Here is a 15275-nt window from a genome sequence, read left to right as displayed (position 1 = left end):
TCCTCCTGACGTCACGGAGAGCAGAGCAGACCGCCTGTGTGGACGTAAAGTGCGGCAGCGGCAGCAGAGGGTTGGGAAGAGAGGAGGAGGAGGAGGAGGAGGAGGAGGAAGAGGAGGAGCAGGAGGAGGAGGAGGAGGAGGAGGAGGAAAAATCACTCGCTGCTCTCTCTGACAACGTGACTCCGGCAGCCACCCGTGCATGCGAGCAGCGTTTCGCCACATCTGCTTGTTTTGGTTGTTGTTGTTGTTGTTGTGTGTTTTTTTTTTTGTGTGTGTGGTTTTTTTTTGGGGGGGGGGGGGGGGTTGCTACGGGGGCTCCTGCGGTGCGCGCTGGCAACGCTCCCGCACGACACACGCAGAACAGGTTGCTGAGGTTTTGTTTTTTTTTTTAATCCCCCTTCCCCCCCTCTTCAAGAAAAGGGGACGCGAGGTGTGTGTCGTGAATAATTTATCGCGCGGCACCGACCGCGGCGCGCATAGGCCCGACAGACAGCGCAGAACATGATGGAAGTCTTTGGGGTCGCACCATCCTCACCACTGAGAAGTCATGCACGCACTCCTGGAGGCAACGCCCCGCCGCGCTTTTTCTCTGGATGGATGAGAGCCTCCTCGGAATCCACCTGGGTCCTCTGCATCACGGGCTGTGTAGAGGGGCGGGGCGCTCTCAACATAAACACCGAGGCCCAGCTCACTGGAAAACCGTGCGAACGTCATGAGAATCTTCATTTCTATGTGTAATTAATGAGGAATAGTAAAGGCTCATATGCTCTAAAAAATTAACTTTATGATTTGCTCTCTTCAGGATTAATGTTTTCTACAAGGTGAAAGGGTTGCCCTCTGTATTTTTCTATAAGGTAGAATCACGCACCTGACGTGATAATAATGTATGATAGGACATCATTTCAATCTTTAATATCGCTTTTATCAATCTCTACAATAACATCAGTCAATGTCAATGTTGAAAAAAAGACTGTTCTCTATGATAGTAGTACACAACCAGGGTATATACTGGACGAAAGCAAAAATATGAAAGGCATACAACATTGGTAGAGGATTTAGTTTGAAACTTTCGAACTTTGTATTTAGACAGTCAAAACTAATAAAATGGCCCGTTTTCAATCTCATCACAATATGTTTTTCAATATTTTACATGTCAGTGGGTGATATTCATTGTTTGCAGAAGGTTGTGTATGTGTGTGTGTGTGTGTGTGGTGTGTGTGTGTGTGTGTGTGTGTGTGTCGCTTTATTATTATTATTATTATTATTATTATTATTATTACAATGCAAAGTGTGTTTTCAGTTCCATCAGACAGATTGTTACTCATAAGCTATGTTTTCCTTGTTATTGCATATTCACTGTACCATATTCAACACTATTATTTTCCAATATACTGTATAACATTGTTTAGAATTAAAGGGTTGTTGAGGTTGTTGTTGTTATCGTGTAAGTTATTGATGTGGTCACCTGTAAAAACAGCCTAAAGGATGTGTCGTACAAAGCATGCTCCTGAGACAAAAATTCTAAATCGTTGCGGTGCAGTACTCTTCAAAGCCTGAGGAGGGTAGCACCGCCTGGCCAATCGTCGCTCATCGCGATACAATCTCAACTTCCGGGCTGGAGTTTTCAAACAAAACTAGCTAGCCGGCTAGGAGTTCAACGTTTTTGCTCAGGGAACCTTCGGCAAATTTAGGCTGAGTTTGGGGTGAGATTTGTTTCTAGGGTCATTGTGTTTTGCATCGAACTTAGCGTGCATGTTCGCATTTTGCATCCAAGCCCTGGGCTCCGCGTCTTTGGTTGGAAAGTGGGAAGATAACGATCAGACGTGTAGCATGCTAACCGCTCTTCCGTTCGCTTTGTTTCGCCCATTAAGCTGCGCTAATGCTAACTGTGTTTGAGTTTGCCATTTGCTCATTCCAAAGAAAGAAGTTTATTATTGAAAATATATACTTAGGTTATTGGGTTCTGGACTATTTTTGATTAAACCCCACAACAAAGTACAGTGTAACATAAGTTGTTTTCGTTTTGTAGCTAGCGGGCTAGCCGGGGAACTAACGAGCGATGTCTTCGAGTTCCAAAAGAAGAAGAGCCACTTCTCCCAGCAGCAGTGTGAGTGGAGGAGGCGACCTCGATGACATCTCCGCTGGTCCTGCAAGTGGCAGAAAAAGAAAAAGAGTTTCCAATGTCCTTCCGGTAGACACGGTAAGCGTCTCGTGTCTTGTTTCCTGCCGTGCTTTATTTTTTTTTACTTCGCAGCCTGCGAGAAATTCAATGCATATCCCTTCCAGATTGCTGTGTGTCATGAGTTGTTCAACGCTGTAAGGGATTACAAGGATGAACAAGGAAGGCAACCTAGTGAAGGTTTCCTAAGAGTACCAAAGAGACGGTAAAGTAGCAATTAACAGCGTCAAACAAACTGCAATTGCAACGTTGTTGATAAACGCTCATCTCATACTTGGCTCTTATTTGCATGTTTCCAGGAACCAGCCAGATTACTATGAGGTGGTTTCCCAGCCGATTGATATGACAAAAATTCAGTATAAACTGAAGTCAGAAGATTACAGTGACTTGGAACAACTAACCGCAGACTTCCAGCTCATGTTCAACAACGCCAAAACGTTCTACAAAGTGAGCAAAATAATGTCGCAAGTCACAAATGACGAAATGTTTTGCCTGATTCTTTTCTAATTTTTTTTTTTTAATGTTTTTGTTTGTTTGCCAAAATAAAGAGTGACAGTGAGGAGTATCAGGCTGCCTGCAGGCTTTGGCAGGTGTATTTGCAAACACGGACTGAGTTTGTGCAACCTGGGGATGGAGATGATGAAGAGGAAGATGGCGAAGACATTGTTGACAATTCAGGAATGTCAGCTGAAGAGGAGGTAGATTGCATTGCAACAAAGTGCAGTTCTTAAATAACTTGAAATCTCATTTCAACTATACTTTGTGAATATTTTTAACCTGCCATTAAGCATTTTTTGTTTGTTTGTTTGTTTTTTTTAGACCTCAACCAGCAGCTTAAAAGAGGTGTTGGAGCAACTCTTGGAGGCTGTGGTGTCACACGCAGATCCCTCAGGACGTCCAGTCAGTGAACTGTTCCAGAAATTGCCTTCCAAAGTGGTAGGGCCTTGAGTCGCGTGTGAACTCAAAATTGCACACCTGAAAATGTTGGCAGCTGTTGAAATTTACAGTCCTGTCTCCTTTTCAACCCACAGCATTATCCAGACTACTATGCCATTATAAAGGAGCCAATAGATCTCCGAACGATCGCTCAAAGAATACAGGTGTGTCCATTCTGTTGTGTCTGTTCTCTGTGTTTGTTCACATCTTCTTAAAGTTACAGAAAGCTGACCAGCATTTGCGTTTTTCTTTCATAGAGTGGATCCTATAAAAATGTTAATGCTATGGCGAAGGACGTTGACCTGTTGGCAAAAAATGCCAAAACATACAATGAACCAGGATCTCAGGTTTTCAAAGTAAGATCTCGTGGTGACGATGACAATAATTATTTTAATAATAAAAACGTTGATGTCTCTCAGAACTTCCAAAATGTAACATTTGCTTTCCTTTTTAGGATGCAAATACTATAAAGAAAGTCTTTATCCAGCGGAAAACTGAACTTGAACATGCTGAACCCACCAAATCGAGCCTTCGCATCAGGTACCACAGTGAACCTATTGCAACGAAAATGCAAAGTGCTTTCAGTTAGAGAAAGAAAAAATTATTAAAAGATGATGGATATCCTTCTTTTTTTTCTTGACCATTTAGAAATCGGAGGTCTGGCCAGGGGGATCGACTGTCTGGGGTCAGCGTGACCCTTCATTATGGTTCGGAGAGTGAGGACGATCCCATCATGTCTGGTGAGGAATATCGCTTCAGGTGGAAGAGAGCCACAGCTCTGCGTTTGCTTTGGAGGAAATGACCGTCACATTTATCCTTCCAGGCTCCGTGTCCTTTGAAGAAGGCGAGTCAGAAGCTGAGAGTTCGAACGTGGGCGTGAGCAACCCGGTCTTCCAGTTGTTCGAGGCCGTCCGAGGCGCCAGGAACAGCCAGGGCCAGATCTTCTCCGATCCCTTCCAGCAGCTCCCCTCCCGCAGGGAGTATCCCGACTACTATCAGCAGATCAAACAGCCCATCTGCCTGCAGCAGATCAGGTATGATGCAGATCGATTGTTTTGTTAAATCGCAATGGGAACCTGGGCAGGATGGCAAGACTCCCACTGGCCACAGAGGAGTTCTAAAGGAAATCCATTGACCACGATGGACGCTTTGTGTTTGTGTCAAGGGCAAAGATGAAGAACGGGGAGTACGAAAGTGTGGAGCAGATTGATTCTGATCTCAACCTGATGTTTGAGAATGCAAAGCGGTACAACATGCCCACCTCAAGCATTTACAAGCGAGCATTCAGGCTTCAGCAGATCATGCAGGTAACATCGTCTGCTTTGTTTCTCCCACCGGAATAAAAATTGTTGTTTGTGCTTAATTAGCGGCGTTGTGGAAGCAGTTTTTGTTTTTGTTTTATTTTGTTATTTATTTTGTTATTTATTTATTTATTTGCATCCAGTTATCCAACTACTCGCCTCAAGCAAATGTCCTTTAGGGAAAGAAAGTTTCACTGATCTGATCAATTCATTTGCTTTTATAGGCTAAGAAGAGGGAACTGGTGAGAAGCACCGAGGAGGATGGTGACAGCATTCTGTCGTCTGACACGGGGAGCGTCAAGAAAAAGAGGTACATGATTTTTGCCTTGACGTATTTTTATCAGCTCTTTTTGTGATCACAATGTTTGATTGGAAAATTGACCTTGTGTGTTTATCTGTTTATACTTACCATGCATCTCCTTCTTTTTTTTTCCAAGCCACAAGAAAAACGTCAAGAAGAACCGGATGAAAGCGTTGTACGCCGCAGTGATTGAAGCTCGGGAGGCCGGCACCAATCGACGCCTCTGTGAGCTGTTTATGGTCAAACCGTCCAAGAAGGACTACCCCGACTACTACAAAGTCATTCTGGAGCCGGTGGACCTGAAAACAATCGAGCACAACATCAAAATCGAGCAGTACACGACGGAAGAGGCCATGATGGACGACATGAGGCTGATGTTCCGTAACGCCCGGCATTACAATGAGGAGGGCTCTCAGGTAGGCGTGTGTTCGGTGTGCTTTGGCTGAATACATTTTTTCTCCTCCCATTTAATATTTTTGCTACCCTCCTACAAGTAAATATTATTTCCCCTTAAATGTAGGTATATAATGATGCTGACGTCCTGGAGAAGATACTCAAGGACAAACGCAAGGAGTTGGGCCCTTCACCCGAGGAGACCGTTGGCTCACCTAAACTTAAACTAAGTATGTTTGGTCAAGCTAAGGTTTTGTTTTCTGACTTTGTTTAAAAAGGGCTCAGCTTCTGCGCATTATTTTGAACATAATTCTACATTTTAGGCTTCCCCAACCGTTCAGCCAATTGTTGGATTCATTGCCATCATTACAGAAGTTGAATGCTTCACACTCGCTCAGAAAGAAAATCTAAAAAAATTGTTTCTCATTCGCTGTTGATTAGACATCGAAAATACAGTCGTTTTCATTAAAGACTCAAAATATATACTTTACATATACATTCTGTTAGTTGTTAGTTGAGCACATATTGACTGGTGTCCGTGCAATCATAATGATCGCAGAGCATTCAAGATCATTATTTCATTAATTATTATTCCTAAATTATTATAAATTATAATCATTATTTCATCTGGCAGATGGAAATTGTCTGGAAACCTTCAACCATTTAAATTTTTTTATTTTATTTTATTTTATAATCCTGTGTGTTCATTTCATGTGCACTCCAAGTCGCGACTAAAAACGTCTCTCCTCCGATGCAGGGAAGAGCGGCGTTTCTCCCAAGAAGACCAAATACATCACCCCGCTGCAGCAGAAGCTGAACGAGCTGTACGACGCCGTGCGCAACTTCACCGACGGCCGCGGGCGGCGCCTGAGCACCATCTTCCTCCGCCTGCCGTCCCGCACCGAGCTGCCCGACTACTACGCCACCATCAAGCGACCCATCGACATGGAGCGCGTGCGGAGCCACATGGCGGGCGGCCGCTACCAGGACGTGGAGGCGCTGGTGGAGGACTTTGCCCTCATGTTCAACAACGCGTGCATCTACAACGAGCCCGAGTCGCTGATCTACCGCGACGCCCTGATGCTGCACCGCGTGCTGCTGGAGACCCGCAAGCGGCAGGAGGGCGGCGAGGACCTGCAGCCGCCCGCCGTGGGGCCTCTGGTGCGGGAGCTGGTCAGGAACCTCTACATGTCCATGCTGGGCCACCAGGACGAGGAGGGCCGCTGCTACAGCGACTCGCTGGCCGAGATCCCCGCCGTGGACCCGGGCGCCCCCGAGCGCCCGCCGCTCAACTTCGACATCATCCGGGCCAACGTGGAGCGTGGCCGCTACCGGAGGCTGGACGTCTTCCAGGAGCACATCTTCGAAGTGCTGGAGAAGGCCAGGAAGCTCAACAGGTGCGGCTGCCGAGGGGATTTTTACAATTTCTTTTCTATACTTGTTAATTTTTTTATTCCCACTCTTTTTTTCTTTTTTTTTTGTGTTAATAGAAATAGTTGGATTGCTTACTACGAATACGAATCAAGGTTCTGTGCAAAATGATTGAGTGGAAAGTCGCATTCAATTAAATTTAGCCTGATTGCATTTATTATTGCACCTGTAGCTGCAAAGTTTTATTTTTATTCTCCCAGGTTGAAATTAAATTCAACCCCAGATCGTGTCATTTTATGAAACACTGTGTGTTTAAACAATGACAAACTTACGTCTTGCTTTCTTTGAGTTCAGTGAAATATAAATGATGCGCACCTTTTCTTTAACAGATACTTTTAACAAAGATGCTGTTGTCCTACTGATTCATTTCCTTTCCCGTCTCTTTATCAGGACCGACTCGGAGATATTCGAAGACGCCGTGGAACTGCAGCAGTTTTTCATTAAGATCAGGGATGAGCTTTGCAAAAACGGAGAGATCCTGCTCTCCTCCTCCCTCAACTACACCCTGAAGCACCTCAACAGCGACGTGGAGCAGGAGAAGAGGGAGAAGATCCCCAAGGAGATCGAGGAGGACAAGCAAAAGACGGAGGAGGAGAAGGGCGGCAAAGGTGAGTTTTTTTTCCCCCACAATGTGCCGAACTGGTTCAGGTGTCTGTGATGTTAAATTTATTTCTTTGTTTTGCTGCCTGAAGACGGCGAGAAAGCCAAAAGCCTGCCGCAAGACATGGAGACGGAGCGAGACTACAAGCAGGACTGCAGCTACGAAAACCACACGTACCACGTCGGGGAGTTTGTCTACGTGGAGCCGTCGGAGCCCAACTTGAAGCCTCACATCGTCTGTATTGAGCGCCTGTGGGAGGATGAAGAAGGTAAGACACTTTACAGAGTTGACGCTAAAAAAAACACACACAAGCTAACAACAAACACGAGATGTGTGTTTATGTAGAATTCGGCCTGTCACCGTCATCAATAAATCAATTGATTGATGTCAGTCATCCACTCACTGAAGACTGGAGATCGAGAAACACAAACATGCACATTTACAGAAGCATCCATGTTACTTTCAGTATGGGAAAACTGTAGTTTTGCCAAACACGAGCGAGGTGAACACGCTAGCTGGGAGGCTAAATGGTGTGCGTTGCAGACAGTGTAGTTTGCCACGTTGCCAGCGGGTTGCAGCCCTCCAGTGCAGCTGAAGAGTTGCATTTTGAGAGATGTTGATTAGTTTGAGTCCCATCTGGGGTGTTCCCATTCACAAATCTCTCCTGGAGATCAATAAAATGTCTGTCTGCCATACAGTGTACATAGATAGTGTACAGTATGTATAATTTATTTATTGCTTCTGTTTTATTACAGTGTGTTTTTTTTCCATTAACAGACACCATGGGTCCAATTTTTTTCTATTTTTGTTTATTTCGGATGTACACATTTTTTTCTATAGATTTGAATTCCACTGCTAAATATTCTCAAGCAGCTTTGTGTTTTTTGAATGGGTGTCCTTAAATGCTAATTCCATATTATTATGATAGCATAAGCATAATCATAGTGAATTAGTGGAGAAGTCAGTCTCCAACTGACGTTGACCGGAATGTCGTTTATCCCTTAATGTCTGGGACAGCAAAACGTCTGATCGTGACAGGGCTACATAGAATACGGCTTAATGTGCCTGACTTGTGTGTGTGCAGGTGAGAAGTGGCTCTACGGCTGCTGGTTCTACCGTCCCACGGAAACCTTCCACTTGGCCACGCGCAAGTTCCTGGAGAAGGAGGTTTTCAAGAGCGACTACTACAACAAAGTGGCCATCAGTAAGGTTCTGGGCAAGTGCCTGGTCATGTTTGTCAAGGTAGGAGCTCCCACTGAAAACAATGCACCATCCACGTGGGAAATCTCTCTGGCTGCGACTGAAGCTTGTTTTTTTTTCTTTGGTAGGATTATTTCAAAATGCAGCCGGAGGGATTTGCAGCCGACGACGTGTACGTGTGCGAATCCCGCTACACTGCCAAAAACAAGGCGTTCAAGAAGATCAAGGTGTGGTCCATGCCGGCCAGCAGCGTCAAGCTGCTGACCCGGGACGTGCCGCTGCCAGTCGTCCGCGTCGCCTCCATGTTCGCCAAGCCGGACCCGGACAAACTCACCATGTCATACACCCAAGGGACAGGGTTTGTGGAAAAGGTACGGTCACACCAGGTTTTTGTTTTTTTTTTCTGCGCAGCTTTGCATTTCTGTCTTTTCAGACATAAATAAGACTCTAAATGGCCTGAACGCTGCTTTAACCTCAGCAATGGTAACAGTTCACTCTAAAAAATTGCGTGTCCTCGACATTGCTGGGTTGCGTATTGGCCGATATTGATATCTATCCCATAATGATACCAGCACCAGTCATACGTGTTACTTTTAACACTGTTTTTGTTGTGTGAAATGTTAGAAAAGCCACGATGAAGTGATATCGCTCAAACTGTCTGCAACAGTGGGTTTGAAAAAACTGGCTCATTGATTTTTTTAATTATTATTATTATTATTATTATTATTATTTATAATTTTCTAGAATTTAATTAAATAAATCAACAATAAATTAGAGCCTGAAAAATAACCTCCATAAAACTAATAAAAACATATGTTTTTAAAGTGCAAAAATAACAATTCAAGTTTACTTTGTTTTTTTTTTATTTTTTTACTGTCGGTATCTTGGTGGGAATAACTGAGGACATGGACAAAAAAACAAGAACACACCATTTTATGTGAAGTCAAGGGTCAAATATATGATATGTTTTTATTTAACCTTTATTTTACCAGGAAAGTCCCATTTAGATTAAAAATCACTTTTCCAAGGGAGTCCTGGCCAAGAGGCAGCAAAACTATGCTATGTCTAATCTGTGCCAGCTGGGCAGTTTAAACAGGGCTTTGCTGAGCAGCAAATAAAATGCTTGTGGGTTCGTCACAATAGAAATTCCCCTTTGTGCACAAACTCATTCATGCAGGAGCGAGAGGACGTCCCCGTGGAGATGAGCGGCGCCGAGCCCGACTGTCAGCACTACGAGCAGCTGCGCTACAACAACGTGTGGTACAAAGTGGGAGACTGTGTTTACATCCAGTCTCACGGCCTGTCCAAGCCGCGCGCCGCCAGGTGGGCAGACGCGCACGTGCGCTTCGCGCGACGACGGCTCTCGCAAATTTTAGCGCGGCCATTGACTTTGGGCCACCGCGGTCCCGCTTCTCCTGCAGGGTGGAGAAGCTGTGGGTGCAGAACGGGGTCACCTACTTCTTCGGACCGATCTTCATTCATCCCGAGGAAACGGAACACGAGCCCACCAAGATGTTCTACAAGAGAGAGGTGTTCATGAGCCAACTGGAGGAGACCTTACCCATGACCTGCATCATCGGTACTGCACCCACTACCTGCCCGTGATGCGTTCCAAGAGCTAGAAAAACTCGCCGTATTTCCAGATGCTAATAATTTCAATGGATGGATTGGTAGTTAGATATTTTATTAGTCTCTTTAAATAAAGTTAAAGCATTTATCGTTCTTCGTGTGAATGTTTCCTCACTGTTTTGGCTGCTCTCGCTCTGATTAATGCTGCAGAGGCCATCAAATTATTTTCCTGCCCTCTTCTTCCGTCTTCCCTTCAGGCAAATGCATGGTGTCCTCCTTCAGGGAATACCTCTCGTGCAGGCCCACCGAGGTCCCCGAGAAGGACATCCTGCTGTGCGAGAGCCGCTACATCGACTCGGAGAAGCAGATGAAGAAGTTCAAGGGCCTGAAACGCTTCTCCTTCTCCTCCAAAGTGGTGGAGGATGAGATTTACTACTTCAGGTTTGTGGCTCGGCGCCGCCTGGTTCGCGTGTGTGTAGAATGTTGTCGCGCAGACTGACGCTTGCGGCTTGACCCCGCGCAGAAAATTGGTGGTGCCCCAGAAAGAGGCCTCCCCCTTCTTGGATAAGAAGATCGAGGAGCTCGAGCTGAAGCTGGCCGACATGGAGGAGGGCGACGGCGAGGAGATGGAGGAGATGGATGAAGAGGAGGAGGTGTCGGAGACGCCCTCCACGCCTCAGATGCAAACCCCACTGGCCAGTGACATGGACATGCCTTACACACCCTCACAGGTACCTGCCCAACACATGCACACCGTCACCCAACATGCCTCCTCCTCAGTTACCAGTTTAAAGGTCTTAAATACATTAATACAAGTATATATTCACAGTAAAAGTGATTTGGTATTCCTACCCGTTTGATGGTTCTTATATGTATATGAGAGTACACATATAGCAAGGGTCTTGCTCCCAGCTAGCTGCCGTCTTGCACTGCCATGTTTCTAAGGAAGCCTAGGAGGGACAATCCAGGCCGCACGAGAGCGCGTTTTGTAATTGGGGTGAATGCTCGCTTCCTCAAATAAACCTTAGAAGGACAAGTTGGACGAGCAGCGTGTGAAATACAGGCCTGTCCAGGGAGGTCGGTTTTTAAATATATTATTATTAATATAAAAATATTTTTAATTTTTGTTGCCAAGCAGAGCCAACCGGTCCTGTGTGTACCAATCAGGCACCCTCTCAAATTATTGACTGGTTTTTCGCACACTGCGCACGAGGTATCCAGGTTTGGGCTCGTAGCCCACCGTAGTTCACTGGCGAGCTCAGGAGAGGGAGAGTCAGGAGTTCCCAAGGGGAATTACTCGAAAGATTGCTGCAATCAAAAATGTAACTACCTGAGGTCGCTGTTTCTTCGTCAAGAATCTCCAAATAGTATGCACTTAATCTTTAACACGTGTCTTCTTGGCTGAAGTCCTCCTCGAAGATCAAGGGCATGTCGAAGAAGGAGGGGGCCAAGAGGAAGATGAACATGAGCGGCTACATCCTGTTCAGCAGCGAGATGCGAGCGGTGATCAAAGCCCGGCACCCGGACTTCTCCTTCGGGGAGCTGAGTCGGCTGGTGGGCACAGAGTGGAGGAACCTGGAGGCCGCCAAGAAAACGGAATACGAGGGTCAGAACCGTTCTGGACGCTCGCTCGTCCCTTTGACCGTAGCTTCTTCTTGTGGTTCTCAGTGAGAAACGGTGGATTTTTTTATTTTTCTTTTTCCCTCTATTTTTTTTTTTTTTTCCCAGAGCGTGCAGCCAAAATAGTGGAGCAGCAGGAGCGCGACAGGCCGGCCCAGAGGCAGGGATCCCCGAGAGCAGGTACCCCCCTAGGGTCACTGATGGGGGTGGTGCCTTCGCCTAGCACTATGGGAATGATAAGCCAGACCATGTCACCTGTGTCAGGTAACCCCTCTCAGTAGCAGCACCAGTGTTTGGCAGCAAGGCAGCAGGGAAATGAGGCTGGACTGTTGACAGCAGCGTAATCCTCTAACGTATTCACCTCAGGAATGCCCAGACCAGACAACATTATTTCCTTCCTTTCGCTGCCATTTTCCCTTTGGGTTCACTTTTTGTGTAGCGTTTTGTTACCACTAGGCTTACATTTTTAAAAAAAATGCATGACATTGACTGCATGACTTGTTTTATTATTTATTTTATTTTACATCCATGAATCTTTCATTTTCAAGTTCACTTAACTTGTTTCACCAGCTAACCTTTTTTTTTTCTTTTTTTAGACTCATTTGTCTTTTGCCTTCCCCTTTTCACACAATGAACCTTTTGTTAGCAGCTCACAAGGACTTTTAATGTTCACATGTTAGTTTCTCATACAGTTACACATAATTCAAGGAAGACTGTTGCTCTTCTGTTTAATTCACCAGCACAGTTAGAGGTGAAATATATCTTCATGAATGAAATAGCACACACACACACACACACACACATTGTTTTCATAGTAAATTCAGACACATTTTCTACCTTTTTAAGCAGATAATTGACACAGGACAAGAGAGGTTGCAGCAACTGACGGCGCATGTGTGAAAAGGGGGCCGCTGTGTGACGTAGTAGTGCATGTTGTTCAGCTGCATGTCACTTATGCATGGATGTGTTTGTTGTCCTCTCCTCGCCTTTATTTCCCCCTCCCCAAAAGGCATGATGGGAGCTTATGGCCCACCTTACATGCCCATGCAGGGTAGCCATGAGGGCTTGTTGAGCGTGGCCCCAATGTCGCCTCACCCCGCAGGGGGCCCTCATCTCCCACCTCACCACCTCGGGCAAGGCATGCCCGGGTACCCTGGCATGCTTCATCAGGGTAAGGGGCCGCTGTCCCAGCCACGTCCTGTCCTGACTCTCCTGCTGGAGGGGGGTCTACCTGGTCCACGGGGTTTGCGCAGCCGTATCTAGTCTTCTCAGAGCGGTCAAAGCTCTCCGAAAAAAAACAAACAAACAATGTTCTCACAAGCCACATCCTTCACTGTACGTATTATCGGCCCTCGTCACTTACAGACTTAAAGGGATATTTCTCCTTCAAATGAGCTAATTGCCGCGTCAACTTGGGCTCGTGAACACTCCTGAAAGTTTTCAAATTGCTTTCTTTTGTATTTAGATATTAGAAGTTTCTTTCTTTCTTTCTTTCTTTTTTCTTTTTTTCTTTCGTTTTTCTTTCTTCCTTTCTTTCTTTCTTTCTTTAGGTTCCCCTCATCCCTCGTGATCGATCATTATCCGCTCAATTTCAAACTTCATGTTCAACTCACTTTTAAAACGCATCCATGCTTCTCTTCACAGACCAAATTGCGTCTAATGCCCGAGAGGTCCGTCGCTTTTTTCATTAGATTGTTTCATTTTGTTAATGTATGCATGTATAGTGTATTTGGTAGTGTTCTAGGAAGCAGTCCCGGTCGGTTACGTGTGACACGTCCTCAGCGCAAGCTAGCAGAACCAAGCATGTCGGCACCGGTGACTTGTTTGATAAATAGTGGTAGTAGTAATAAAATAACATTTGAACAAACGAGGGGTCCCTCAGGCACCGAAAGGACTTCATCTGTCAGCGCGGCGCATGGACGTGTCGTGTTTTATAAGTGAGTCCAACGTGACATTTGAAGTTGATTGGGTGTCTATGGGAATGAGAGGACGTCCCCGTTGGTTTTTAAATAATAAGGCAAGCAATTTGAACCCTGCAGTCTGCGGCGTTCACATGAGCCCAAGTGGACTTGAAAATTAGCCAAAAAGTGAACTATCCCTTTAATGCATGCTATAACGAAGGCAAAACTGACAGAAACAGCCACATGTTGGAACTCTACTTTTAGTTATGTGTTTTAAAGGAGCTATGCACAAAATTCAGCCCGTTAGATTTGAGGAAGGATGGGATTTGCAATGTACAGAACTCGTGGCGCAAGAAACCGTTGAGTCGAAAGTGACCTCACAAGCCGTCTGTGTGTGTGTCCTGACCCCCACTTGCTGGTAAATGCCATCAACTTCATCAATATGATGTCCATATATCTCTTTTTCTCAGTCTTACCCAACTGTTGCGGCAATGACAACAAAAAAGCATACATAATAATTCATGCATTCAGAGTAAAGATGTTGTCAACCAAGCAGTGATGATGCCGTTACATCCTTGTTTGCTCAGTGGAGGTTCAGGCCACCGAGGACCTGCTGGTATTCAGGTTTTGATCCATGTGCAGTTGCACAATCATGACGTCTGAGTGTAATTATCATGTACATGGCTCCTTTAAAAAGGGACAAACTTCCGACTTGTCAATTGTGTGAAAAGTACAGGAACAAACTATTGTCTTTAACAGGTGTAATGGGCCTCGGAATGAACGGCATGCTAGGAAGTCCTGGACATGGCAACTATATGCATCAGGTGAGTCCCTCGGCACAATTAATCACATGTTTTTTATTATTTTTTGCACTTGGTGTAAATTAGTCTAAAACATTGAACCATATCTAGTAGCTCCTACAGCTGAAACTAAGAACGAGCCCAGGGTTGTTCAGTGCATAATGGCTTTCTTTAATGCATCGTTTCTGCATGTCTACCTCCTACCTTATTTTTAGCCTGGCATGTATAGCCCCGGATCACACGCTCCTCCGCCGTACCCCGGCCAGCCATCACACCTGCAGCCCAGCACCCCCATGTTTGTCGCCCCGCCGCCAAAGACCCAGAGGGTGCTGCACTCGGAGGCCTATCTGAAGTACATCGAGGGCTTGAATGCCGATTCTCCAACTGTCAGCAAGTGGGACGAAACGCTCAAAGGTGGGAGCTTTTTGAACTCCGATTACTAGGTTCTGGAAAATGTGTTGGCAAGGAATTCTGGGGATGTTAGAATATTTGTTCAATGGCCAGTGTTTTGTTGTACTGCAACCTATGTTATAATGTGTGCCATCAAATATTTTGTCTTGGCCTGCAGCTCAAAGGCGTGACACTCACCTCACCAAAGAGCAGGAGAGCAGGCTGCCGGTTCACTGGCTGAAAAGCAAAGGAGCCCACACCACCATGGCAGATGCCTTGTGGCGCCTGCGCGATCTGATGCTGCGAGACTCGCTGAACATCTGTCAGGCGCACAACCTGTGACCTCATGGACTCTAACCACTATGACCAGCTCACTCACTGCTCTTATGTTCGATCCAAGGAGTTTTAGGAAAGAGTCTAGACCATAGAAGCAATATTTTATAGTCACCTGTTACCATGTTTTTTATATTTATTAGCTAATATTATCCACTTAATTGATATTTGTGTGTAAATGTTCTTTCTTTTTTTTACTGACCAGAATAATTGTGCTGCATAAAAAGTGATTTTTTTTTTTTTTTGCTGATGGGTATGACCAAAATAAAAATCAAGTGTCATGTGGATGTTGTTGTTGAAATTATTTTAAGTTTGGTGGA

The 15275-nt window shown here is 45.3% G+C and overlaps 1 protein-coding gene across 2 annotated transcripts; it reads left to right on the top strand.

Moving 5' to 3' along the window:
* Positions 1 to 1860: 1860 nt before the first annotated feature.
* Positions 1861 to 15240, top strand: pbrm1l (polybromo 1, like). Of its 2 annotated transcripts, none has more exons than XM_076037437.1 (29): positions 1861 to 2200; positions 2287 to 2384; positions 2479 to 2626; positions 2728 to 2877; positions 2999 to 3115; positions 3211 to 3279; positions 3373 to 3471; positions 3570 to 3655; positions 3764 to 3855; positions 3939 to 4149; positions 4281 to 4422; positions 4641 to 4726; positions 4854 to 5133; positions 5238 to 5340; positions 5868 to 6507; positions 6932 to 7149; positions 7234 to 7410; positions 8227 to 8384; positions 8471 to 8713; positions 9520 to 9665; positions 9764 to 9921; positions 10169 to 10352; positions 10435 to 10642; positions 11319 to 11517; positions 11640 to 11795; positions 12541 to 12702; positions 14192 to 14256; positions 14448 to 14646; positions 14801 to 15240. In XM_076037437.1, exons 1-29 carry the CDS (start codon positions 2060 to 2062, stop codon positions 14962 to 14964), a joined length of 4899 nt encoding a protein of 1632 aa, XP_075893552.1. In that variant the 5' UTR covers positions 1861 to 2059; the 3' UTR covers positions 14965 to 15240. The 2 variants fall into 2 exon arrangements, with proteins under 2 accessions (XP_075893552.1, XP_075893553.1); XM_076037438.1 differs by having other exon boundaries at positions 1862 to 2200; positions 11640 to 11711.
* Positions 15241 to 15275: the final 35 nt, after the last annotated feature.

Source organism: Nelusetta ayraudi, unplaced genomic scaffold (genome assembly GCF_046127955.1).
Source record: "Nelusetta ayraudi isolate G7.1 ecotype Tasmania unplaced genomic scaffold, CSIRO-AGI_Nayr_v1 ptg000050l, whole genome shotgun sequence".
Taxonomy (NCBI): Eukaryota; Metazoa; Chordata; class Actinopteri; order Tetraodontiformes; family Monacanthidae; genus Nelusetta; species Nelusetta ayraudi.
The sequence above is the reverse complement of the archived record's forward strand: the minus strand, read 5'-3'. Positions and strand labels throughout refer to the sequence as shown.

Excerpts from the sequence above, each read along its gene's own strand:
- pbrm1l (XM_076037437.1), top strand. The coding sequence starts at position 2,060 with ATGTCTTCGAGTTCCAAAAGAAGAAGAGCCACTTCTCCCAGCAGCAGT. Across the intron at positions 8,385-8,470 it reads GCCTGGTCATGTTTGTCAAG|GATTATTTCAAAATGCAGCC; the intron begins GTAGGAGCTCCC and ends TTTCTTTGGTAG. Across the intron at positions 9,666-9,763 it reads TCCAAGCCGCGCGCCGCCAG|GGTGGAGAAGCTGTGGGTGC; the intron begins GTGGGCAGACGC and ends CTTCTCCTGCAG.